The sequence below is a fragment of the Sus scrofa genome, chromosome 1, assembly GCF_054392235.1.
Source record: "Sus scrofa isolate SSC_HxYL_T2T_F1_AM1 chromosome 1, Sscrofa_HxYL_maternal_Yorkshire_Landrace_v2.0, whole genome shotgun sequence".
In the NCBI taxonomy this organism is placed as follows: Eukaryota; Metazoa; Chordata; class Mammalia; order Artiodactyla; family Suidae; genus Sus; species Sus scrofa.
Genome location: NC_139383.1, coordinates 226,517,042 through 226,544,754, shown reverse-complemented (window position 1 = coordinate 226,544,754; position 27,713 = coordinate 226,517,042). Strand labels below are relative to the sequence as shown.

The 27,713-nt window shown below is 43.0% G+C and overlaps 1 protein-coding gene across 2 annotated transcripts in view; it reads right to left on the bottom strand.

The window, feature by feature from the left end:
* The window catches only part of GLDC (glycine decarboxylase), a 111,636-nt gene that overhangs the window by 3,891 nt on the left and 80,032 nt on the right, over window positions 1-27,713 (bottom strand). For both annotated transcript variants that reach the window (XM_021063878.2, XM_084986225.1), the window contains 7 exons: window positions 25,405-25,480; window positions 19,915-20,040; window positions 18,278-18,427; window positions 16,702-16,814; window positions 14,868-15,009; window positions 11,367-11,478; window positions 3,114-3,209 (listed from right to left, as the gene is read on the bottom strand). In XM_021063878.2, coding sequence (XP_020919537.1) covers window positions 3,114-3,209; window positions 11,367-11,478; window positions 14,868-15,009; window positions 16,702-16,814; window positions 18,278-18,427; window positions 19,915-20,040; window positions 25,405-25,480 — 815 coding nt within the window. The remainder of the gene's footprint in view (window positions 1-3,113; window positions 3,210-11,366; window positions 11,479-14,867; window positions 15,010-16,701; window positions 16,815-18,277; window positions 18,428-19,914; window positions 20,041-25,404; window positions 25,481-27,713) is intronic.

Genomic DNA, 27,713 nt, shown 5'->3' with positions numbered 1-27,713 from the left:
AGAGCTACAGCTGCCAGCCTATGCCACAGCCACAGCAACATCAGATTCGAGCCTCATCTGTGACCTACACCACAGCTCACAGCAACTCCAGATCCCTAACCCACTGAACAAGGCCAGAGATTGAACCCGCATCCTCATGGATACTATTTGGATTTGTTTCCACTGCACCACAGTGAGACCTCCTCATTTTTATTTTTTAAATGACAGAGTATGTGTATGTTTATATACATATGTGTATGCTTCTTACATCTATGCATATTTTGAGGGAATAAAGAATAAATGCTGCTTTGAAGAATAAATACTAAAATTGTAACAGGGTTGTTACCAGAAAATTAGACTAGGATTTTTATTTCCCTTTGTGTTTTTGAATCTTTTTATATGTTCATGTATCTTACAAATACGAGAAATTAAAAAATAGCCTACCAAAAGTTAAATAACGAGGTAACAAGCATGCAGGATCCTGGAGTGAGTGGTATTGTCCCTGTTTTATAGATGAGGAAACTGAGACTTCCCCAGTATGTAGAAAAGCCTCTCTTTACACTAAATATAGGCTGAAGGTGTTTCTGTTTCCAAAAGTTTTCATGTGTTAAGATGAATCAACAAGGCAAATGGTCAAGAGAAAGATTTCCTGGACAAAAGCCAAAAACGACTTTTTCCCAATTCTTACACTTTTTCTTGTGACCTTCAAAAGATGAAGAACAGCTCCCAGGTTGATATTCCAGTCAACTAAGTTTGCCCTGGAGGGCAGTGGTTCCCAGATTCTAGGGTACATCATTACATGGGGGTGCTTTAGAGTCATGCCTGCATGCTTTAAAAGACTGTCTTGTGGAGTTCCCGTCGTGGCGCAGTGGTTAACGAATCCGACTAGGAACCATGAGGTTGCAGGTTCGGTCCCTGCCCTTGCTCAGTGGGTTAACGATCCGGTGTTGCCGTGAGCTGTGGTGTAGGTTGCAGACGCGGCTCGGATCCCGCGTTGCTGTGGCTCTGGCGTAGGCCGGTGGCTACAGCTCCGATTCAACCCCTAGCCTGGGAACCTCCATATGCCGCGGGAGCGGCCCAAGAAATAGCAACAACAACAACAACAAAAAAAGACAAAAAAAATAAAACAAACAAGAAAAGATGCAAAATACAATAACTGAAATAAAAAAAAAAAAGACTGTCTTGTCAACATTTTATTATAACATTTTCAAACCTGCCAATAAGTTGAAAGGATTGTCAGAGTCAACACTCATACACCTTCTACTTAGATTCTACACTGATGCTCTGTTTGCTTCACCACGCATCTAACCATCTCTTCATGTCACATATCTCACACATCCATTTTATTTTTGGTGCATTTCCAAGCATATTGCAGCTATCAGTACATTTCCCCTTTAAACACTTCAGCATGCATATCATTAGCTAGAATTCAGTATCTGAAATTGATATCTGTTCACATGTTTTTGTAATAAAGTTTACTTATAGTGAAATGCACACATCTTAAGTGTACCATTTAATGAGTTCTGACAAATGCATACAACTATGTCACCCAAATCAAAGAAGGTTTATTTATTTATTTTTTTTTTTAGCAACAAGCTGATCTCATTACCCACTAAGTCCAACCTCAACACCACATGTGAGCAAATTCAGTCCAGTATTTTCTGCTATAGTGGTTCTCATATCTGGAGCCATCTGAGTTGTCTTGGAAACACAGATTCCTGAAATTTTGACCCTGATTCAGGAAACCCAAGGAATGAGTCTTATATCAGAATGAGGTGATCTGATCATTAGTTAAGTTTGGAAACCTCTGCTGTACAGCACACTCACCTGATAAGACCCATCTATGAAGTGTTCTAAATATAGATTAGTAGGCCTTACCCAGGAATTCTGATCAGTAGGTTTGATTAAGAACCAGAATCTGTGTTGTCATTTTCATTGTTTTTTTACTTAGCCATTCATGCATTCTCTCACTTATTAAGCACATATGTCCTGAGTGTCTTCCATGTGCCAATCACCTGGGCAGTTCTGGGCTTGAGGCAAGTGTAGCAATTACCCTCTCAAGTATCAGCATATCATGGCTGGAGATAGAACAGTACTCGGAAATACTGGGTGGTAACTTAAATTACCACCTCCCTCCATCCACTGCATGCCTGCCTCCCTGCAAATGCTGCTGCAGTCAGATGTGGGTACATCCCAGAAATGAAGCCTTATCCTCAATCGGCCATTACTCAGCCATTAGCTGGGAGGTCAAGTCAGGTCATAGGAGCAGCCAGAGGAGATTCAGAGAAGGTAAATGCTAATTTCATTATTGAAAACTGTCTCAGGTTTTCCCATTTATTATCAGTGTAACTCTGCATAATAAGATAATTCATTCAAGGGAGAAATGAGTCACACACTTGGGACTCCCGTTATGATACAGTAGTAAAACTATTAAATTATTGAAGCTTTCACATTACTTATTAAAAGAAGTCATTCAGATCATCTTAAAATTCAGATAGGACTCCACATTCATCAAAAGGCAAAGTTCTCCCCAACTTAGCCTTCCTGACGATTGCAGGGTCTTTGATGTTATTAATAGTGCCACTAAGAAAATGTATTTTAATAAAGATACTGCAGAATGAACATCCACTAACAATACACAGACAAAAGGCCTATGTCTTTCAAAATCCTTCAGCGAAAACTGCAACATGTCTATGAAAACAAAGTGTACCTATTGCTTCATCTCTAGAAACAGCTAGGCCATGACTGAGGTGGTTATAAAATTCAAGTGCTCATCTTTTTAACACTGCTGCAGGTTGCTTGCTCCAGTTCCTTTATCATCACACCAGTTCACCTCTTCATGAACCTCTCTGTTTACTGGAAGTAGGACAGGTGGAATTTGGGGTAGATTTTTAACTTTGTTAACTATGAAGACTTTACCTAGCTGCTGATAGGTTCAAGATGATAAAATATCATTCAAAAGCCAGTACCAGTGCATTCATAGTGAAAATGTTTATCCACAGCCCTGGGCTCCCTGTTTAGCCTGTGGGTGAGTTTACTGAGATACTTGCACACTCAGTCTGTGCTCCACAGCCAGTATGAAGGTCAAAAGCCCAAGTTCCCCTCCAAGAAGTCACTCTCATGAGACCACTCACCATAATCCTGGAGCCTCTTGGCCACATCCACAGCCTCAATATTTGCAGACTTTTTGAAGGGTCTTGTATCCAAAATAAACTCATGAGCCACATAACCTGTTGAGGAAAATTGTTTCAGCTCAAGATAAACATCAGTTTGTTGTTTTACCCAAGAAAGTGAGCAAAATCAGCATATCCTTGAGGACTAAGAAGCCGTGGGCACTTTGTAAGTTTATAATTGACAACAAAGATTTTGTCTGTTCTTACTACATATAAAAGTTTTTAACATGTTAGGCCAACATGTCCAATCCTCAGTGCACAACACACCCAACAGCGAGGAGGCCAGTGGGAGGTGGGACCAGTGCTGGAACACTTGCTAAGCTCCGTGGAGATGAGACCATTTCTACTCAAAGGACCTAAAATCTACTTGCAACCATTAAACATGTCATCACAGGCCTGATCCTTTTATACAAAATATTTCTAGAGCTAAAAGTCCTTGACATTCTTTTCAACAACTTTGTTCCCAACATCAAATAATGGCGTCTACGTCTGTGTAAATATATAGTAAACCTATATCCATAAGTCACTGATTTTATGTGATTCTTCAAAGGGGCTTTTGAGGTTTTGGTTCCAGTCTTCAGACCAAGAATCAGAAATAATGATTGTCAAACAGCACAGCATAAGTGGCAGGGAACTAATGAGGTCACGGTCTTGTGGGGGCAGTTCGCCTTGTTCTTGATTATAAACCAGTTTCCTCTTTAGGTTCAGGCCACCATCTGCCCTGCATGAGCTGTTGACCACCCATCCAGCATCAAGGATTAACCAGTGAGTAAGTCAGCATTTTCTTAAACTGACAGCATTCCTGGGAGCTTCTCAAATTCCACGTCCCACAAAATTGGTTCATTTCCTTCAAGGAAAGAATCTACTCATGAAACAATAATATACTCTTCCTTACTGACCCGCTATCCTGACTCTCAGCAAACAATAAATCCACTTGCAGATCCTTAGAGCAGACATAACTCCTCATGCCTAAGAAGAAAAGCTATAGTCATTATCAGCCTATGAAGATACAGTCTGTGAACTTCTCTGCTTCTTGTGTCAGGTATACATATGAAAGGATTGGCTTTATTTGAAAAGTATTGAGAGTCTGAGGTATTGAATATACTGTCACTGCATATTTAAAAAACACTTTCTAACTAGTATATGCAGTTTGTAAGGAGTGTGTTTCAAAAGTGGAAAGGTATATTCAGAGACAGAGAAAAAGAAGTGCCTAAAAGAACTGACCAGGGAGTTCCCTGGTGGTCTAACGGGTTAAGGATCTTGTATTGTCACTGCTGTGACACTGGTTCGATCCCTGGCCCAAGAATTTCCACATGGCCACAGGTGCAGCCAGTAAGAACTGACCAGTTGAAATGTACAGGAGGGAAACCACAAGATTATTTAAATCCTCATTCACTGTTGGTTTTAGGAATCCTAATTACCCTACTTTGTTACCTCATTTGTGGAGCCCAGCCTCAAGCTTTGACTTTTCTTTTCTGAACCCTTGAGAGCTATTCCAGCACTGTGACAATGATGCAAAGAAGGTGGCTAAGGGAGGAGCTCAGTGCTCTGAAGAACACTCAGCAGGCAGGAGGCTGGAGGAGAGGGATGCACGTTGGGGAGGAGTCTCTTGCTGGCGGGAGGAGAGCACAGTGTTCTGAGCATAGGTTCAGTAATAGCTGAAAGGGCCTGCCAAGCCAAGCTCAGCCTGGCGCTGCTAATACCAAGACTTCATCTGCAGAGGCATCCACCACAGCCAAGTGGTTGGGAAGAGCTCCATTTTCAAAATGAGGTTCAGATGTTATTTTCTAAATCCATATTCTAATACATTCACATGGAAACTCCAGTGAGATTTCAGTATCTCTCTCTTTCTGCTTGAGCCCAAAAAAGGGTGAAATTTAAACTTCGTTGCTGTTGAAGCCAGATCCCAAGATGTTCATCTTCATTTGCAGTTTTTAAGGAGAAAAGATATACAAATCTTCTATGGCTAGAAACTGTATAAACTGATAAGCGCAAGTTTTAATTTTCAGGGAGTAGGTGTTTCCTCTGGGCCTAACCATGACTAGAGCTGAGTCTGAAAAGACACCTAGTCAAAAGAGTAAGGAAAGAAGAGGAAGGTGGGGGCAGGGTAGAAAAGCAAAATAAAAGTGACTTGGCTCTAAGCTTGGAACATACCCCCTGCCAACCCCTCATATGTTAATTATCTTACAAGGCTAAAGATGACATGGGAAACTGCTACAGAAAGATAAGCCTTCCCAAAAGCCTTCTTGAGAGCGGAGACTGGACCGTACCTTATTTATCCCACATCCTCAGGGTGACTGCCTAGAAATAAATGGAATTCACTAGCTAATTACTCTATAAAGTGGGCAATCAACACTCAGTCAAGCTTCCCATCTGAAACCCAGGGACCAGAGTTCCCATCGTGGCTCAGCAGAAACAAATCTGACCAGCATCCATGAGGATGCAGGTTCGATCCCTGGCCTCACTCATCAGGTTGAGGATCCAGTGTTACCGTGAGCTGTGGTGTAGATCACAGACATGGCTCAGATCTGGAATTGCTGTGGCTGTGGTGTAGGCCAGCAGCTCCAGCTCCAGTTGGAACCCTGGCCTGGGAACCTCCATATGCCACAGGTGCAGCCCTAAAACAAATTAAAAAAAAAAAAAAAAAAGGAGTTCCTGTCATGGTGCAGCAGAAACGAATCTGACTAGGAACCATGAGGTTTCAGGTTCAGTCGCTGGCCTTGCTCAGTGGGTTAAGGATCCAGCATTGCCGTGAGCTGTGGTGTAGGTCGCAGATGTGGCTCAGATCCAGTGTTGCTGTGGCTGTGACGTAGGCCGGCAGCTGTAGCTCCAATTGGACCCCTAGCCTAGGACTCCATATGCCTCGGGTGTGGCCCTCAAAAGCAAAAAAATAAAAAAAATTAAAAAAGGAAAGAAACCCAGGAACTACTAACAGAATCAAGACTCCTGATTGTCTCCCCGGAAATGAAAAATGAAGTCAGGTAGGTAGGAAATGAAATGAAAAATGAAGTCAGGTAGGTAGGAGATTCTAGCCTCAGGAGGGCCCAGCCCCTGAGACCCACATCTATCCTAAAGGCCACCAGGAAACCTCTTCAGGGACAAGAATTTCCAGGCAGAGTTAGGTTTCTCTAAAGTAGAAAAGGGATAAGCATTTAAGAAATTAAAACATAAAGAAGATGTTGGGATACAAACAAAATTGTTTACGCCACTAACAGGAACTCCATTTAGATCAAACAATGAGCCTGGCCTCCCACAAGAGCAGACAACTGTAAATTTTTTTCAGTTCCTCCTTAAAAACTGCCTTACCCAGGCAGTTCCCTTGTGGTGCAGTGGGTTAAGGATCCAGCATTTCCACTGCAGCTGTGGCACAGGTCCTTACCTGAGATAATTCCTTTGCTCATCCTAGCAGAACAAATACCACGGCTGCTCCTCCATCTCAATTCTTGCCTATCACTTCCTTGCAAAACCCTAAGCCTCAACAAATTTAGCTAGTATTTTCAAATCTCTCAAAGAAATGGTTCTTAAAGGGAAGCCTGGAGTTCATTAAAGTTATTGCCTCATAGTCATCCATAATTCCAAAGTCTTATTTAGAGCTGGTAAATATGATTAAGATGAATGACCGCCTTCTAATATTGCCATTAGATGTTTTGGAATACAATGTTTTTTATTAAGAACATTTCTATTTTGAGCCCTCAGGAGATACAGTGATCATTCTTTTTTAGGCCCTAAATACTAAGCCTCAGATTATATAATGAATGTGTTTACCAGACCAAACATGAGACAATTTTTGGTTTCATAAACTTTGGGATTGGGTAATAAAGTCTGTAATCACCAATCTATTTCTGAATGGGATGAGAAATACAATTCATTACTTAATTCTGGGATAAAATGTCAAAACAAATGGAAATTTCATCTATCTTTCTGGGTTGCAAATCTCCTGGGACGGTCTCTGCCCACAGTAGTCGCTTAATGCTAAGCACACGGCAGGCACCTGAGCAACTTGCATCTCACAACTCCAAACATACTAAAAACCACTGAATTGTGTGTTTTAAGTGGGTGATGTGTGTAGAATGTGAATTCTATGTCAATGAAGTTGGCATATAAACAATCCTAAGGAAGGTGTTAAGTAAAAAAATAATTAAACAATTAAGAAAAAAAAAACCCTAAATCTTATAAATTAAAGCGAAAAAGATTATTTTCACTCAACAAAACTGGCAACGACATTTTGGGTTTGGCTTGTGTTGTTTTACCAGCCTGGCACTTGGTGTTCACTGGGCTCCGGTGAGACGGTTACTCTTATATACTGTTAGTGTCACATCAATTGATATTAACTCTCTAGGGGGAAATGAGGCCATACTTTTCAAGACCTTAAAGGCATTCAAATCCTCTGAGATAATTTCTCTTCTACAACTCTAACCTACAGAAATAATCAGGGATTTATTTATTTATTTATTTATTTGTCTTTTTGCCTTTTCTATGCTTCCCATGGCATATGGAGGTTCCCAGGCTAGGGGTCTAATCGGAGCTGTAGGCACCGGCCTACGCCAGGGCCACAGCAACTCGGGATCCGAGCCATGTCTGCAACCTAACACAGGACACGGCAATGTCGGATCCTTAACGCACTGAGCAAGGCCAGGGATCGAACCCGCAACCTCATGGTTCCTAGTCGGATTCGTTAACCACTGTGCCACGACAGGAACTCCAGGGATTTTTTTTTTTAAATCTAAGTAAAAGATATTCATTGTAGCATTGTTACAAATGCAAATGGGGGGGGGGCACTCCTAGAATTGATTAAATCATAAGTGTGACAGAACCTATATAGCCTTTTTTTTTTTTTTTTTTGCTTTTTAGCCCCGCACCCATGGCACATGGAAGTTCGCAGGCGAGGGGTCAAATCAGAGCTGCAGCTGCTGGCCTACACCACAACCACAGCAACACAGGATCCAAGCCGCATCTGCAAACTACACCACAGCTCATGACAACACCAGATCTGTAACCATCTGAGTTAGGCCAGGGATCAAACCCACAACCTCATGGACACTAGTCAGGTTTGTTACCGCAGAGCCACAATGGGTCCAATATATAACCACTTTCAAAGGACATTTAATGACAGGGTAAATGATCACAATATAAAATGAGGTTAAATAACCAGGTATGGGGAGTTCCCTGGTGGCACAGTAGGTTAAGGATCTGGTGTTGTCACTGCTGTGGCCTTGGTTGCTGCTGTGGCATGGGTTCGATCCCTGGCCCAGGAAATGTCTGCATGCCAAGGGCACAGCCAAAAAAGTGAAAAACAAAAACAAGGTATAAACTGGATATGGTCTCAACTGTCTCAAAGTAAGGTGGGAAAGAATACAGCAAAATGTTAATTGGTTATGTCTGCTTGATGGAACCATGGATCATTTATATTTCCTTCCTCAAACTTTTTATTGTCCAAATTTTCCATGATGAGCAAATGTACACGATTTATATAATCAGACAAAACAAATGCTGGTGCTAATCCTGAAGGCCAATGCATAAGCAGGAACCATCTCACAGTGCAGGAGCTATATTTGAATTAATTAGTAGCTCTTGTAGCTTCACTTCAGAAGCATTTCATTGTGTTGCTTAGAAACATACTGCCCACAACTTTATTTCCTACTCTCTGGGGAGCACTGCTAACCAGGGCTCCTGATTATTTAGCTCTTTTTTATTTTCAAACTCTAGAACCACCCTTTTGGATACATATTTAGAAAGCAAGATCAGCCTTTAAAGATCACAGGTGTAAATGCATAGTTGCCTGGGCCAGAGACCCCAAGAGCAAAAGAGGGGCCTCGTTACTGCAGCCCTGGGTCTGGGCGTGCTGGTTACTGCTGCTGTCCCTCTGCTCCAAGCTCAAGACCCGTCAGTCCCTGCTCTGGAATTCTGTGTCCACAGCCTGCGTGCTGCTGTCCACCTGACTCTTAGCACCACCCCTCCCATCACCTCCAAAGTGACTTTATTCCCCCTTCTATTATTGCCTCCATTGTAGCTTCACTCTCCCCTCTTTAAGCCTTTTCCTCAGCAGTTCAAAATCAACTTCCCTTTTTTTTGGTTTTGTTGTTGTTGTTTTTAGGTCTGTACCCAGATTAGGGGGTCAAATCCAAGCTGCAGCTACCAGCCTAAACACAGCCACAGCAATGTCAGTTCTAGGCCACATCTACGAACTACACAGCAGCTCGCAGCAATGCTGGATCATTAACCCACTGAGCAAGTCCAGGAATCAAACCTGCATCCATATGGATACTAGTCAGGTTCTTAACCTGCTGAGCCACAAAGAGAACTCCACTGTTTTTTTTTTTTTTTTAAAAGAAAGAAAAAAAAGAAAATTGTATCCTATTGAAACAGCTCCTGCCTTGCTTCACCACCAAACCCCTGAAACCATGAAAGCTTCTCCCTTCTTCCAACTTTAGGACACTTCTCAGTGCATGTGCCTCCCTGTTGGGCCCGACCTGCTTTCCGAGGTGACCAGAGGCTTCCTAATTGTGAAAGGCAAATGTTCTTTTTTTTTTTTTTTTGTCTTTTTGCCTTTTCTAGGGCTGCTCCCTCGGCATATGGAGGTTCCCAGCCTATGGGTCCAATCAGAGCTGTAGCCACCGGCCTACACCACAGCCACAGCAATGCAGGATCCTTAACCCACTGAGCAAGGCCTGGGATTGAACCTGCAACCTCATGGTTCCTAGTCGGGATTCGTTAACCACTGTGCCACGACAGGAACTCCGGCAAATGTTCTTTTAAAGACTCCTGAGACCAGCCACCCGCTCTTCAGCCTGTCCTTCCATGTTGGGCAAGACCACCCACATTTGCTGTGTGTTGAACTGACACGATGCCAGGCACTGAGGCAGCCACAGCCTCCCAAGTGCAGGAGCCCAAGGTCTGCAGGAGAGATATGGATGATAAATGCAGTGGGAAAATCTTCCGTGCAGAGGGACCCAAGAGTAGTTCTTGCACCAGGAAAGGAAAGGGCAGCCCCAGAGAGGATGTGGGGCAGAGCAGAGGCAGAAGTATGGGTGACGTGATGGTGGGCAGGGTATGGGGGGATTTAAAGCTCCCTCAGCACAGAGCTCCCTCACAGGTGCCACCTTTCCTGTAGCCCTTCCATGTAGCCAGCTGCTTGAGGAGTTTCACTCTGGTTTCTCAATACTGGTTTTTTGGAGTCTCACCATTTCTAGCAGTCTGCTATCAGATTCTGCACCCAAAGCCACATCTCTGCAAGTCAGCCCCTTGCATCAGTTCCAGCAAAACCTTGTTCTTCAATTTATTACTCCCTCTGTTACAAGCCACAGAGGTTGGAGTTCTGGTTGTGGCTCAGCAGTAACGAACCTGACTTGTACACATGCATGAGGACTCAGGTTCAATCCCTGGCCTCGCTCAGTGATTTAAGGATCCAGCATTGCCGTGGTTGTGGTACAGGCAGCTGCATCTCCAATTCGACTCCCAGCATAGGAACTTCCATATGCCACAGGTGTGGCCCTAAAAAAAGACAAACAAACAAAAAAGCCACAGAGGCTTACCTAAAATTTCTTCACCATCAACTAATCAGTACCTAAGTCCTTTGATTCTACTTCTAACAGCATGTTCATCCCCTGCCACTGTCTTAATAATTTTTAACATCCTCTTAATCCTGTCATTCCCCTTCTCAAGAGCCTTTCTGGCCCAGTGGTAGAGTCCAGAGCCTTCGGAGACTTTCGCCATGCTCCTGCTCCAGCCTTATCCTCATCTGCTCCCTCCCCTCCTATCCCATCCATCAACCCATCCAACATTCCTTTCTCTCTGGCTTGCTCCTGTACCTCTGTTTACTGGGGTTCTGCTACTGTTCCTTCCATACTCATCTCAAGCAGCTCCTCCCAGAAGGCTCTCCCAGCCATTGTGCCCTGAATGAATTACCCTAGGGCCACTCCCATGGCAGTGGGGGAGGTAATGAGCTCAAGGAATTTATGTAACATCTCTCAGTGGTGTGGGCTCCTTATTGGCCTGGGCTGCAGAGATTAAGTGCATCACAAAACCTTGCAAACAGCGATACCCCTAAACTGTTTACTAAATTAAAGTTCTTTCCATTAACTCTAGGATTTTCTCTGGTATATGCTGAGAAACAGAAGTTTCCAACCCACAGTTCTGAAAGCCACATCCATGAGGTCAAACTTGGTTTCACCAAGAAAAAAACCAAGGTGAATATAGACTAAGGTTCATACTTGCCTCTTGCACCCCGGAAAAGGACTCTGTAGTGTTTTTCTAATCTCTTGGCCATGTAGTTGGCATTTAATATAGCAATTTCTGTGGCTTGTTTAAGGCCTTTGCCTCCCATCATCTGCAACAGAGGGAAAAAGAGCCATCAACTGTGGAAGAGGTAAACCCAAAGGACACTAAACAGAGTTAGCCTCAGATAAGCCCCACTCACAAAGGAAGTCAGCCCAGCATTACTCTCTGGATTGCTGATGAATGAAATATCCGAAAAAGGATATCTGTCAGTTCGCTCTAAGCATGAAATAATTTTGTTTTTTTCCTTTGAGGAGTAGCTTTATATTTGTTATTGTAGTAACAAAGTTTAGAATAGGGCAAAACCGACTGCTGACTATTGTGCTATCTACAAATAAAGAAGAATGTTTTTAGGAGCTTCCATCATGGCTCAGCGGAAATGAAAAAAATATGACTACTATCCATGAGCACGCAGGTTCAATCCCCAGCCTTGCTCAGTGTGTTAAGGATCTGGCATTTCCATGAGCTATGGCATAGGTCACAGACACTGCTCAGATCTGGTGTTATTTTGACTATGGCATAGGCCACCAGCTACAGCAGCTCCGATTGGACCCCCAGCCTGGGAACCTTCATGTGCCATGAGTGTGGCCCAAAAAGATAAAAGATTTTTTTTTAAAGAATATTTTCCATGCAGGGACTTCCTATCGTGGCTCAGTGGTTAACGAATCCAACTAGGAACCATGAGGTTGTGGGTTCGATCCCTGGCCTTGCTCAGTGGGTTAAGGATCCGGTGTTGCCGTGAGCTGTGGTGTAGGTTGTAGACGTGGCTCAGATCCCGAGTTGCTGTGGCTCTGGCGCAGGCTGGCGGCTACAGCTCTGATTCGACCCCTAGCCTGGGAACCTCCATATGCTGCGGGAGCAGCCAAAGAAATGGCAAAAAAAAAAAAGAGTATTTTCCATGAATTTGGGGAGTTTTTGTTTGTTCACTGTGAATTTGAGATGCCTTGATAATTGCCATGAATCCCATGGGATCTTGGCCATAATCCCCAGTGAATCCATTTTGCATGGTTTCCCTTTCAATTGTCCCCAGTCAAAGCCTTTATGTTTAACAACTTCCAGGTTAAATCTTATTCTTTTCTGGTGCTTCACAAGTTCCTGTGATTATATGGGAGGATGTCATCACCAGTAAAGAGGTTAAAACCAAAACTGCATCACGTTTTACTGCCTACTTTCTTTCCAAAAGACCTCATATGATGGAGGCTTGATGTATATTAAATGTATAACTAATGTAAAGAAAATGAGAAATCATTAAGTAAAACAGCAGGGATACTGAAGTCCAAAGTAAAGAGAGGACATGTTTTCCCAGGCTGGTCATAGAAAGGTTCATATCTGGCATTGCTACAGCTGTGGTATAGGTCTCAGCTCCAACTTGGATTCAATCCCTGGCCCAGGAACTTCCATATGCTGTGGGAACAGCTAAAAAAGAAAAAAAAGGGGGGGGGTCTTAGAGTAAGATTTATAACTTGAGTGGAGACTTGAAAATGGATAGAATGTGGATAGACAAAAGAGAAAGGGAAAGGCACTCTAAGTGAGAAGACTGGCAAAAACAAAGCTGTGCAATGAAAGGCACATGGCTACAGCCTGGGGGTGGCTGTAGAGCCGGTTGGGCTGTGACTACCTCTTGCAAGCCTCAAACCCATGCTGGGAAGGACTCAGACTGGGTTCAGCCAGCCACTGCCTCTCAACCTGTGCATCAGAGTCACCAAGCAGCTAGACAGCCCAAGCCATGCCCTGTATATCCTGAACTGGATTCTCTCTGGGATGGAGCCTAGGCAAGTTCATTTTGGAAGAATCTAAGGATTTTGTGCAATCTAGAGGGATCCAGTGGTAGAGGCAAAGGGAATCCAAGAAAGGATGGAGGGCCCTAGCAGGAACCTAGCAGTCCTGTAGGGAGTGTCCAACATGGACTGCAGCAGGGAGAGAAGATAATTCTAGAGTCCAGGTGATAAGTAACAACAGCCTGAAATAAAGAAAGAGCCCGAGGTCAGAGGGATGGCTTAAACCCTGCTTTAATTATTTCATTTTTTTCCTTTTCTTTCTTTCTTTCTTTTTTTTTTTTCTTTTTCTTTGTACAGCTGCATCTGTGGCATATGGAAGTTCCCAGGCTAGGGGTTGAATTGGAGCTGCAGCTGCCGACCCACATCAAAGCCTCAGCAACACCAGATCTGAGATGCATCTGCGACCTACGTCAAGGCCAGATCCTTAGTCCACTGAGTGGGGCCAGGGATCGAACCTGCGTCCTCATGGATACTAGTTGGGTTCATTTCCACTGAGCCACAACGGGGAATCCTATTTATTTCATTTTTAAACCACAGCTCTGTCTGGTGTTCCTGGCATATGGCCAAACCAACCTTGGGGTATTTATTTTCTTTATGTGGGAAACCATCTCCAAGCCAAATAACATTCCCTAACAAATAACACAGGTTTACAGGAATCAGAGACCAAAAGCAAGCTGGGAATTAGATTCTGTCTGCAAAGAAGCAGACCTTTATTATGATTGCTTTTGTTGTTACTACTTGCAAAACAACTCAAATATCATTTGAAAAAGCAGGTTTTAGTCTCTGGGGTATAGAATTGTTGTTCCAGCTTCCCAGAAAGTTTTCATTAAGAATCAGAAATGCCACACTGTTCAAGAATAACACCTAGTCCAGAGAGTCATCCAGCGTGATTTGCGAGGCTGAGTTTGTGGTTTGTTTCACCAGAAGCCTTCCTCTAAGGAGGGGAACCAGTTAGGGAAGGCTGCTCTAATTAGCGGTGAACAAGCGCTCCCACCCAAGGCATGGTCTCGTCAGCCCAGGGGGTGGGCAGGTCAGTTTGAACAAGAGCTGTATAAAATAAACTCTGGCCCTAGCGTTTTTTGGAAAAACACAAAGGAAGGAAGCCTGCTTTCTGACAAAGTCTAATTACCCCCGAGAGTACAGTTCCATAAGACCTAAAGGGCAAGGAGCTTTGGGAAACCACCACATAAGTAAATTTCTGCTATTTTCTTCTTATCCTCAAAGCTCCCAAGAAATATAAAGCGAAATGATATATTCCTAAAATTTATCCCAGGACCTCAACCATGTGTAATAATTAGTATGTGCACTATTTTTCTCTTGCAAGGGGCTGTACAAACCCTACAGGAAACCAAATGACGTGGCCAGAACATCCATATGACTCATGGTACTAAACTGTCTGGAAAAATATATCTGGCGTGTCAGTTTCTCTGATGTTAAACCCAGTATGAGAACCCAAAGGAAACCAGCTTGATGAAGAAGAGATAAAATTAATTTCAGCTGATCTCTTTAGGAAGGTTTCTTCCACTCAGCCCTCAGCAATTTCCACTGAACCACATATTGGATCATGGATTTCTTCATTTTAACTCAAGAAGAAAGTCTGCTGTCTCAGTTCCCCACCCACACATCACACCCCCACCGTCTAACACACATTCATAGGCCTCACCTTAATATAAGCCCAGGAAATGGGCAAGATGGAGCTGGAGCCCCATGGGGCCGCGCTGACAGTACCCAAAGGCTGGGCATCTTCGCTTGGCTTTACTGAAATGATGGGATGATTCGGCAGGAAAGGGACAAGATGCTTCTTCCTGTATTGATTTTTAATACAAATATAGAAGATGTAAAAAGATTCAATCCAACCAAATGGGCAGCTGCTGGGCCTTCTCAGGAAGCTCTACCTAGCAGAGGAACTCTGACGGTGGAAGGGACCCAACACCCGCTAAGAGGCAGACTCCAGGAGGTGTCCCTTCTCTGCTGGAGGCATGGCTCACCAGCCCAGCAGCTCACCCAAGAACCAAGGCAGAGAATTTGGCAGAGGCAAGTGGCCAGGCAATAGCATGCAGCTCACAAGGACATGAGGACCCCCCAGCTCCACACCCTCTCCCTCCCAGCCTCATGCCCCACATTCTTCCCCAAGGCTTCTAAGGGACATAGAAGGATGCTCTGAGAAGATGCCCCATGGAGTGATATATCAGAGGCCAGCATGTGAACATCATTCACCCCACCTCCCCCAAAGGTGGAACAGTGGAACTCAACCACTTACTCTAAATAGTAATCAAAATAGGAAAGAAGAAAAAACCAACGCCAGGATCTCAGCATCCATAGAGACGGGTCCCATCAGCACATTTTTCGAAAAATGAAAATGCTCGGCAAATAGCTGCTCAGCATCATTTTTATAAGATGATTTATCTCACAGTGTAAGAAGTTAACTTCTATGAGACATTGCTTTAGTCTTATTCTGACTTCGTCCAATTATTTCTAGTAACAATGTTTGTTTCCTTGTTACTTGCATCATATGTAGTAAGAATTCAGGGTGCAAAGTATTCAACACCTTACACTCAATTCAGTTTGGTTTTTTTGCTTTTTTTTTTTTTGGAGAGGGGAATAAATTTAAGTTCTCTCTCAGTAAATTTCAATTACATAATATTGCTATCAACTATAGACACCACATTATATGTTAGAGTCTCAGACCTTATTCATCTTACAGCTAAAAGTTTGCACATTTTTTACCAGCCTCTCTCTAGTTGTCCCCTTCGCTTGACTTCCAATCCCTGGCAACTACCTTTCTACTATGAGTTCTTTTAGTTGCTGTTGTTAGATAAGTCACTTTTTGGGGGGGGGGGGTGTCTTTTGTCTTTTTAGGGCCGCACCCTCAGCATAAGGAGTTTCCCAGGCTAGGTAGGGGTTGAATAAGAACTGTAGCCGCTGGCCTCCGCCACAACCACAGCAACTCGGGATCCGAGCTGCGTCTGAGAGCTACACCACAGCTCACAGCAATGCCGGACCATTAACCCACTGAGTGAGGCCAGGGATCAAACTGGTATCCTCATGGATACTAGTTGGGTTCATTAACCACTGAGCTATGACAAGAACTCCAGATGAAGTCACTTTAAATGTAACCATCAGCTGATTTTAAAAAGAAATTTTAAAAAGCTGCCTGGAAGTTTATATTAAAGTCTGAGAACTACTTCAAGGTGCTAATATTCCAGTTCTGACCCCATAATGCTCCAGTAAAGTTCCCTATTCATTACTCTGTTAATAAACCTGCTTGCTCCGTCTGTGCGTGATTGGGAGCTTAGTGTGGCCACACACTGGGTTAATAAAATCTAATTATGCTTCTCCTTGGATGTAGTCTCCTTTTCACTGCTTCTCACGCAGATCTACAGGCACAGTATATGTGAGAGTATCTTTGACACTTAAATGAGAAGGACAGAGAGTTTGGGGCCAATCTTTCATTCTCAGTCTCCAAAGCATCCTGAAACCAGCAACCCAGAACTCACACTCCGATGGGCCCCATGCCAGGGCCGCCTCCTCCGTGGGGAATGCAGAAGGTCTTGTGAAGATTTAGATGTGAGACATCAGACCCAAAGTCTCCAGGACGACAGATTCCCACCTACCACAAAGGGAAAGAGCCAAAAGCAAAAGTCAAGAGCTTGAAGGGGTGCTCTGGAGAAGCGGCCACGCTTTTCTCCTCAGAGGAGAGGCAGGTGGAGTTGTTCACAAAAATGTCCTTAATACTGCAATCAAAACCTGGCATCCCATAGGCAGCATGGCTTGTGGTTTCTAAGGAAACAACAACTGACCATTTAGCCTAATTTAGATTTTAAAATACAGATTTCAATATACAGTCAATTCCTAATTACAGGAAAAGATAGTGTCTCCCTGCTACTGAAGAAGCACTTGCACTCCAGCATTTCCTGGACTGCAGCTTTGGGTTTCTTTACTAAAGGGCCCCTGAGAGCTCATGGGTATTAAGGGCTGGAGGGCTGTTTGAAATGATACTGAGCTGAGGAAGAGGAAGGGAGGCTGACAGTTTTCCTCAAACCATCCTGGTACCAGCCACAACATTCAATGGGCCTTCCCACCACTTGGGCATTAAGGCTAATTGTGAATGTGGCCAAAGATAAAGGAGGCATTTATGCTATAGACAATTTAAGCAATAGACAATCCCTGGACTACTCAAAAGAAATTAGACAGAAGCAAAGAAAAGCAGAAAGAGTCTGAAATGGTCTAAAAAGAGGGAAGAAACTGAGAAGACTTAAAAAGATGATGAATCCAAAGTCTCCCTAAAGCATTTCCTTTTGAGGTACACATCACACAGACCACCCCACACACACCCTTGCCACGGAGTCAGGATCAGCCCTTCAGGGACAGAGCCTTTCGGCTATTGTACACTGATGAGGCTGAAGGCAGGTCAATGGCTTATTCAAGGCCATGGGAGCTCAAGTGGCTGGAACTTGGGTCTAAATTTCCTCAGGAAGGGAGTCAGGTGAACTTCTTACCTTTCGTGCCCCCAGAGGGCTCACATCCCATGACAAGCTAAGGACATTCAGCCCACTCCTTGCTTCCTTTCAAACTTTTCGCCTCCTCCTCAGCATTCCCAATGACCTCCTTAGGATCTGCAACCTCAGTGAAATTGTGGTACATACCTTGTTTGTTCTGGCAATATAGAAAGTCAGCCTCTGTTCTGAATTCAGTGTCGTGCTTTAAAATAATTGTCAAGGAGTTCCCATCGTGGCTCAGTGGTTAATGAATCCGATTATGAACCATGAGGTTTCAGGTTCAATCCCTGGCCTTGCTCAGTGGGTTAAGGATCCGGTGTTGCCTTGAGCTCTGGTGTAGGTCGCAGATGTGGCTCAGATTCTGCGTTGCTGTGGTTCTGCTGTAGGCCGGCAGCTATAGCTCCAATTAGACCTCTAGCCTGGGAACCTCCATATGCCGTGGGAGCAGCCCTAGAAAAAGGCAAAAAGACAAAAATAAATAAATAAATAAATAAAATAATTGTCAAAAAGTCAAGGAAAAAAGAGGTTTCTTTGACTTAATCATTTTCTCAGGAAACCCTCTCACACTGCCCACCTGAGCGTTCATATTTGCCCCATCCAGGTAGACCTGTCCTCCGTGTTGGTGGATCAGGTCACACACGTCTCCAATGTTCTCTTCAAATACTCCATTGGTGGATGGGTACGTAATCATGATTGCTGCCAGATTCTCCTTGTGTTTATCCACCTGTGAGATAGAAAACAGCAGAGGGACCAAGGAGAGGAAATGTTTCTTTCTTGGCCAAACCCTCGCCTTTTATTTTTTAAAGGATTAAGAAAGGTGAAGTCTTGGTCTTTTATTTCTGGAACTCTCTCAGTGTATGACGACAATAATTAAAGAACCACAGTCATTACTCCCTTTATAAATCATTCCAAATAAATAACAAGATCCTTTCAGCCTAGGTCTCCATGGTCAGGGAAAAAAAACTGTTCAGAAGATGGTTGGATATTTTGGACTTAACTCTGTAAAGTAGTTTTCCTTTGGTTCAAATCATCTCAATAATTATTTCAGATCTCCTTGGTTTCAGACAAGTCTATTCCCTCAATTAATTTCTCTCTGCTCATTTTGCTATATCCATATCCCCTTTCCCTCCCATTCTACTGAATTTAGAATTCCCACTAGGAGTGTTCTGCTCTGGTAAAAACAAACAAACAAAAACAACAACAATAAAACACATCACTTTTCCTTTTGAAAGCAAGCATATATAATAAAAAGGCATGTTCCTGGATTTTTTTGTTTTTGTTTTTGTTTTTGACCAGAGGGTTGGAGAGGAGGCTTATGTGGAAATGGGAAAAAAAATTTTAAGGTCATATCCTATATTGGAGAGACTTAAAAATTACAACTACTGGCCTAGAATTTTTATTGTAAAAACTTTGTGGGGTGATAGAAGGATGGGGTGGATGAGAGAGAGAAGCAGTGTTATGTATTTTCTTCTTTCCTTTGAAGGCAGTTACATGGAGTTCTCAGTCTCCATGCCTAATAACTCCACAAAAATCACATTGCTATTCAACTGATTTCTTTCCCTCTTAAGATGCAGCCTCTGGTCCACCACTGGAAAGCAGATATGGTTGCTAGGCAACCTCTTCCTGGAGGTTGGGAGGTTGGGAGTGGGGGTTGGTGTTTCAAGAAAGAGGATGGAATGTTGCCTGAAATTCAGCAGGTAATAGCTGGGACCATCAAAAACATCTGCAAAATCTAAATTTATGTTTTAATTCCCAGCACAAAGATTGAGAATAACTGTGGCTGCCAGTTTGATTGTTAATGGAGGAAGGAGGGGAGGGTTGGGCAGAAGGAGGCAGACAGGTCCTGCAAGCAGTACCCTTACCTCCACTATGAATAATTCATACAGTTTGTTACACACACACACACACACACACATTAGAAAATAGGATTTCAGTTTAAAGGACCTTCTCCTTGTTAGATAAGGAAGAGGTAAAGTAGACTATGGTCTGCTTTATTCTGGACCAAAAATGTGACTCTTGCCTTTATTTTACTTATAGAGATGGCTAGATTTTCTGATTTTATGCACTTTCCCTAGACCCATTCAGAGGAGGAACTGCAGTCTTTTAATTAGAATGCAAAAGAAGATAACATCAATATAAACCATTCAGTCCCTAATCCCCACCACTTCTTTCAACCCAGACCTCCCCATCTGTTAAGTGGAAGATGAATACCATAGCCTTGAGGTGAGCCACATCGATATTTCCATATTTATCCACCTCTATAGGCTGGATCTTCATGCCTGCCATGTGGGCACTTGCAGGATTGGTCCCATGTGCAGATTTTGGAATGAGACAAACCTTAGGAATGAAATGAATGGAAGGAAGGAAAAAAAAAATCACCAAGCTATTCATAATGACAGAAAAATCCTACAAGATTCTTGGAGCACAAATTCAATAGGTGCCACATGCTCTAAACTGACCAGTAATGCCTGAAAATCTGCTACAACTTAATTATTATTGCAAAACAATGTCCAACAGGGGAGTTTATACTTAATTCCCAAATATTGTTCCCAAAATTAATACTCTTCTCCTTTATCCCAGCAACACCAAAAACAGGCCTGGGCTTATTCTCACCTTGTCTCAGCTATAGAAAGTACCTTATAAGAATATGCGATTGGAAGTTAAACTCTAGGGCTCAAATGTACACATCACAGCTCCAGTGCTCTATTTGGTTCTGCTAAGACCCAGAAGAGATAACAGTAGACATATTCCAAGACCTCCCAGTGCTAACACATCAATGATGTCATCATTTATTAGATGCTACTCTGTGCAACAAATTGTTAGTTGCCATGAGAATCAAAACTAAGCACAAATGGGAGTTTCCACTGAGGCTCAGCAGATTAAGAACCCGACAAATACACATGAGGATTCGGGTTCAATCCCTGGCCTAGTTCAGTGGGCTAAAGATCTGGCATTGCTGCAAGCCGAGGCACAGGTCACAGACGTGGCTCAGATCCCACATGGCTGTGGCTGTGGCATAGACTGGCAGTTGCAGCTCTGATTTGACCCCTAGCTTAGGAATTTCCATATACTGCAGGTGCGGCCCAAAAAAAAGAACAAAAAAACTAAGCAAGAATTTCCATCAGCCCCTACCCTGTGCTCACACAACATAGTCCATATAAATGAATGTCTAGATCCCACAGGTACCAAAGGAACTCAGCCTAAGGGGGTGTCACTTCAAGTTGAAGAGTTCAAGAGAAAGTATCTCAAGAGCTAGAACCTAAGCCAGAACTTAAAGATATGCTGAAATCTTGTTGAATATGGATGATGGGCACAATGTTAGAATTCCCAGGGAGTTCTCATTGTGGCACAGTGGAAGTGAAACCCACTAGTATCCATGAGGCTGCAGGTTCAATCCCTGGCTTCGCTCAGTGGGTCAGGGATCCAGTGTTGCCATGAGCTGTGGTCTAGGTCACAGATGCAGCTCAGATCCTGCATTGCTGTGGCTGTGGTGGAGGCTGGCGACTGCAGCTCCAATTCTACCCCTAGCCTGGGAACTTCCATATGCCACCAGTGCAACCCTAAAAAGCAAACAAACAAAAAAATTCCCAGATTTAAATCATTTCTGTTTCCTGCCCCCAAATCACATAAACAGAGAGGAACACACATGCTCTGTGTGATGGGATAATACCCCCTATAGGAAAGTGCATCATGGAGTTTCCCCCAACAGAAAGCACTGAGGAAAAGCAGTGTTGACCCTGAAAACAATCTTTTTTTTTTTTTTTTTTTTTTAAATCCCAGTACCAACATTGCTCTGCTTGAAGAGAAATGGATGGGCATCATAGAAATGGGCTCATGAAGGGGAAATTTAGCTCATAGCTGTTTCCTCAAAAACAGCAAAGTCATCTACTTAAGAAAAATGCATATATGTACTCATAGAGAACTATAAGCAGAGGCAAACATGAATTCTCAGGACCAAAGCTAGCATTATTTGTCCTTTCCCATGAAATATTTTTATTCTACCAAAGGATCTTTAGATAAAAGGATTCCTTTTGGGCAGAACCTTGATCAAGGAAGGGAAAGGAAAATATTTTAAAAAAAGAACATACAATATTTGTTAAAGGCCTAGATGAATAACATACCAGAGAAGTTCTGATGAAACAAAAACATCCAAGCTAAAAGTGTCACTCATCTTGACATCCCCTGAATACCAGGCCCCCAGATATATCCACATTCTAATCCCTGGAATCTATAATTGTGACCTATATGGCAAAAGGGAATTTGCTGGTATGATTAAATTAAGGCTCTTGAGGTGAGAAATGGAGGGCCTTGAGGTGGGATCTTGAAATCTGGATTATAGGTTTCAAGTATAGGCCCTAAATGTTTTCACAAATGTTCTCATCAGAGGGAGGCAGAGAGAGACTTGACTACAGAGAAAGTAGAAGATGTGATGACCGAACAAGAGGCTGGAGTCATGGCAGGAAGGGGCCATGAGCCAGGAATGCAGGGAGCCTCCAGAAACCAGGAAAGGCAAAGAAACAGATTCTCTCCTGGACTATCCAGAAGAAACCAGCCCTGCCAACACCTTGACTTTAGCCAAGTGAAACCAATTTCAGACTTCTGGCCTCCATAACTATAAGAAAATAAATCTGTGTTGCTCTAAGCCACTAAATTTGTAGTAATTTGCTACAGTAGCCATGAGAAACTAATACACATCCTGATATATGGATTAGCAGGAGGAAAAAGTCTTAGTGGTTTTGTCAATGATTTGTTGGTGGTAGATATTTCAGATTTGCTATGTGGATTTAGGAAAATTTAATTATTCTTTTAAAAAGTTAACTCTTCCTCACTTTAAAAATTGTGGTATTACACGGGATATGGAAATAACAGAACCCAGAATTGATGTTTTATCCAATACTAACCCTTTTGGTGCATTTATGCCAATTTAGGTGAATACTGTGTTTTTCTAACTCTCCAATGTTCCTGGCATAGACCCAACAAGCTCATCCTCAAAGACTTACTGAATGAGTGAGGGATTAAGGAGTGTTCCTTTGCCAGGGAAATCAATTTCTTAACACTGGTAAAATCCCCAAACCAAAGGCTACTACTTTGCCTCAGGCAGCTGTGAAGAGAAAAATATATACAAGTTCTGGGATGTTTTTGGTGTGTATGTGTGCGTTAAGTGTTTTGGGGGGGTCACCGTTTTCCCTTTGTACAGGAAATTCAGTCTCTGATCAGCAAACCTGAGATACTATTTGACCAGCGAATTGAGTTATTAATTATATAGTATTTAGGACAGTGCCTGGCAGATGGTAACTTCTGCATAAGTGTTTGCTAAATAAATTTCTATTCTCCCAAATTAAACTGGTAAATCAAGAACTTAGCCATTGTATTTTAGGAACCTAAAAAGCAAATGTGAAAATAACTTCCAAAAACAGCTTGAAATAAGAGAACCATCAGGAACCCAGGAGGTTCTGTAACACATGATTCCCCTATACTCTTTTTTTTTTTTTTTCCAAAAAAGGATATATTTTACTAGGTCCCATTAGAGTCTATTGTATAGGAGCAGCTGTCTCAGACATCTCTGATGTAGAAAAATCTTCCCTGATTATTTGAATAATAAGTCATTTTCTTCTCTAACTAAAAAAAGTCAGCCTTAATTAAAATCTTCAACCTAGAAAGGATGCCAACATTTCCAGACTTAAGAGTTCCCTATTTCTACAAGCTCAGTGACTGGGTAGCCCTCCCTGCCTCCCAGCACCCACCCCCAAAATGCAGCATCCCGCTTCTTTCGTCCTTCAGTGGAATAACTTTCCCCAAAACGTCAGTGAGAGCAGTGTGAACCAGGGTGCCAGAAAAGATATCACACACCAGGGGACAGAGAGAGAAGGGAGGACTCAAAAAAAGACACAGAGAAGGAAAAGGAGCTAAAAAAAATCTGTGAGTCACAGAACTCGGCTGAGGCCCAATCTAAAGGTCTCTCATCCTTCCTCCTTGACCTTTCTGGTTTGATTCCCAACTCCTGGACAGTTCCTGGTGTCAGCTGAAAAGATGGGAACCAATGAGAGGAGGGATGCATCACAGAGTGGACAAAACTTGTATTTTAGTTGGCCTTATGTCATTGGCCAGTCACTAGCCTTCCACAAGCACCACAATGAGGATCTTAGAGGCTGCTCTGTGACGCAGGAGCAACAGGAGGATGTTTATACAGGATGAATAGCTCCCTCCCCCAGAGTCCCATACACCTCATGGTTAAAGAGACTAACAATGAGGAGTTCCAGGGACTGCTCAGTACAGGGAAGCCACGGAGGGAAAACAGAAAAGGCAACTTTAAACATCAGTCACCTGGTGTCCTCTCATTGGAAAACTAGAGCCCCAACATTTCCTTTCTGACTCTATGACAGTGCTGAGACTCTGAGGTCTAAAGAACAATTATAATTCTAAACTAACCCTTCCTTAGAAAGTTAAAGAATTCAAAACCACAAGAAAAACTCAAGTGAAAAAACCAAGTTGGGATACTAAGGGCTGTGTTTGTCTGATTTATCGCTAAATCTCTCTCTGGACAGGCACACACAATGCCTTGTATATGGCCAGCATTCAATAACTTATTCAAAAAATAAATGCCTTGTTTTCCAAGTCGTTGAAAATCAATTCTATTCCCCAACCAGGGGGAATGCCTGGGAAAACACAACTGTTTAATCAGGATGGATAAGCGAGGGAAGGTGGGAAAAAATTTTTTTCTCCCTTTTTGTGAAAGGGATGTCAAATAAATATTTAAATTCCTCATTACAAAATCCAGGCAACTAGCTGAAAACAATCTATCAGCTTTAATAAAACCAGAAATGGACTAAGATTGGGCTATTCCCTGCTGCACCCCACTTACTTGGGCAGCCAGAACGACTCCTGGGACAGGCAGACACTTCTGTCCTGTTCCTGACTCTTACCCATGCTCCAACACCACCTCCATAGCTCATTAAGTTCGAATTTAGTGAGGCCATCACCAAAATGAAGGCCCCAGGAGCAGAGACCTCCTTCAGCCACAGTTTGAAGCCTGTGTTGTTAGGTCAGGTGCTAAAGGGACTGCCTCTAGGGATTAGTGGAAGCCTGTTGAGCCCATGAGCATCTGCAAGTCCCCATGAGGGCCCCCAGGAGCAGTTTGGACCCTGGAGACTAGACTATCTTACCCAAAGCAAACAATGAAGCAGAACTGAGAACTCCACATCTTCTTTTGCTGCTTAGAGCTGAGAATCGCTTAATGGGGAATTTATTTATTCAATAAATATTTTTTGAGCATACATATGACCAGAACTGCGCTCAGGCACAGCAGTAGTCACAGAGGAATCAAAGCTTGGCCTCTGCCCTCCGTCCAGGCCTAAGGTCCAGGGCTGAGCCAAGGAGGAGGCTTGAATGGCAACCTTCTTGCCCCTGCTTCCCTTTGCTCCCTCAGGAAAGCAGGTCCACAGCCAACTGGCTGACTTTTACGGACTGGGTTTGAGAGAAAGACTTTTATCTCCAAATGTTTTGCCTCTAAATGGTCCAATGAAATGTCTTGGAGGCAAGGGTCATAATAGCCAGGTCACAGACATTTGTTTCTTGATTATATGTTTCCCCAGCTTCTTCCAAGAAGTCTGGGAGGGGGTATCCCATAGCACAACCTTAAAGGGACCCTAAAGCTGGTCCCACTGCCCTCAGTGTGAGCAAGCACTGCAGGTCCATACTCACCACTCTGTGTCTCTCTCCTTTCTGGTCTAAGTAGGCCCGGATAGTGGCCAGCCCGGCATATTCCCCCTGGGCTCCACTGCGAAGACAGGAAGAGAAGGGTCAGGGCTTTGTGCCTCTCTGCTTTCATTTACTCATTCAATACTCATGGGACATGGGCCATGTGTTCACCAACATGTGACACAAAGCCTCTCCCAGACAACAAAAAGCTCACTCAGGACCCCTGTGTGAGCCTAAAGTCTGGAACAACCAGAACAGCACCTTGTCTGTGTGCTAAAGTTCACCTACTCCTACTCAGTGAAGGGATTTTTTTTTTCTCTCATTCAAGAGTATATTTATTTTATGAATTTCTTTTTTTAAAATTTTTTTATTTTCCCACTGTATAGCAAGGGGGTCAGGTTATCCTTACATGTATACATTACAATTACATTTTTCCCCCCACCCTTTCTTCTGTTGCAACATGAGTATCTAGACAAAGTTCTCAATGCTATTCAGTAGGGTCTCCTTGTATATCTATTCTAAATTGTGTCTGATAAGTCCAAGCTTCCGATCCCTCCCACTCCCTCCCTCTCCCATTGGGCAGCCACAAGTCTATTTTCCAAGTCCATGATTTTCTTTTCTGAGGAGATGTTCATTTGTGCTGGATATTAGATTCCAGTTATAAGTGATATCATATGGTATTTGTCTTTGTCTTTCTGGCTCATTTCACTCAGTATGAGATTCTCTAGTTCCATCCATGTTGCTGCAAATGGCATGATGTCATTCTTTTCTATGGCTGAGTAGTATTCCATTGTGTATATATACCACATTTTCCAAATCCAATCATCTGTCGATGGACATTTGGGTTGTTTCCATGTCCTGGCTATTGTGAATAGTGCTGCAATGAGCATGCGGGTGCATGTGTCTCTTTTAAGTAGAGTTTTGTCCGGATAGATGCCCAAGAGTGGGATTGCGGGGTCATATGGAAGTTCTATGTATAGATTTCTAAGGTATCTCCAAACTGTTCTCCATAGTGGCTGTACCAGTTTACATTCCCACCAACAGTGCAGGAGGGTTTGAAGGGATTTTTTGACCCTTGCTCAGGACCCTGCACCTAAAAAATCATTTTCATTATGGAAAATTACAAAATGACATGAAAGCAGAGGGAAGAATATAAGGAATCACCAGGTACCCATCAGCCAGCTTTAAAGATTGCCAGATTATGGTCAATCCTGTTTCCAGCTATATCCCTCACTAAGTCCTCTCACTGGATTCTTTTGAAGTAAAACCCAAACATTGTAGGAGTTCCAGTCATGGTGCAGAGGAAACGAATCCCACTAGGAACCATGAGATGGCGGGTTCGATCCCTGGCCTTGCTCAGCAGGTTAAGGACCCAGCCTTGCTGTGAGCTGTGGTGTAGGTCGCAGACACAGCTGGGATCTGGCGTTGCTGTGGCTGTGGCATAGGCCAGCAGCAACAGCTCTGATTAGACCCCTAGCCTGGGAACCTCCATATACCTCGAGTCCGGCCCTAAAAGTTCAAAAGACAAAAAACAAACAAACCCAAGCATTGTATTATCAATTCAAATTTCGTTATGTATGTTTCAAAGAATAATTTTTAAAAGATAACTGTAATGATCACACCTAAAACAAAGAATAAAAGTTCATGATATTACCAAATGTTTAGTCAATGATCAGATTACCCCAAAGGAACACTGTGAGCGTAGTACCACTCCCGCCAGTCTGAGTCAGCTTTCCCAAGCCCAGCAACACATGGATGGCTGCTAGAGGCTGGCCAAACCCACCTCAGCAGTCCTTGAAGGCATCACTTTTAGAGCACATTTAATGACTAACATTCCAGTGAAGGATGCTGAGTCAATCATAAACTGTTACTTAATGTTCTCAATATTCTCTGCAGGAAGGAAAGGGAAGTGAGTAATACGTTTTTTAATCCCATTCAAAATGCGTATTTCCTCCATTTTGCGAAATTACACCATCTTTTGACTCTGTGGAAGGCCTAGTGGTTTTGACATTCATCCCTTCTGGTCACCTCGTAACACTGAGGTCATAATCTAACAAGGCACAAGGCTTAACAGTGAATTAGATAAACTTTGTTTTAATTTCTAAACTTAAAGCTAAAAATGTGAACTTTGGAAAATATTTGTTGAGAGAACGATGGGATGGAACCAGCTGAATTTGAAATATCTGCAACAAGGGTAGGGACATTGATAGTTGGGAGACCGCAGAATTGATGACTCTGGGCTCAGCATGAGAAGAGAAACATCTGGGGTGAAGTGCTTAGAGCCTAGCTGGAGAAAAGAAAGGAAGAGAGGT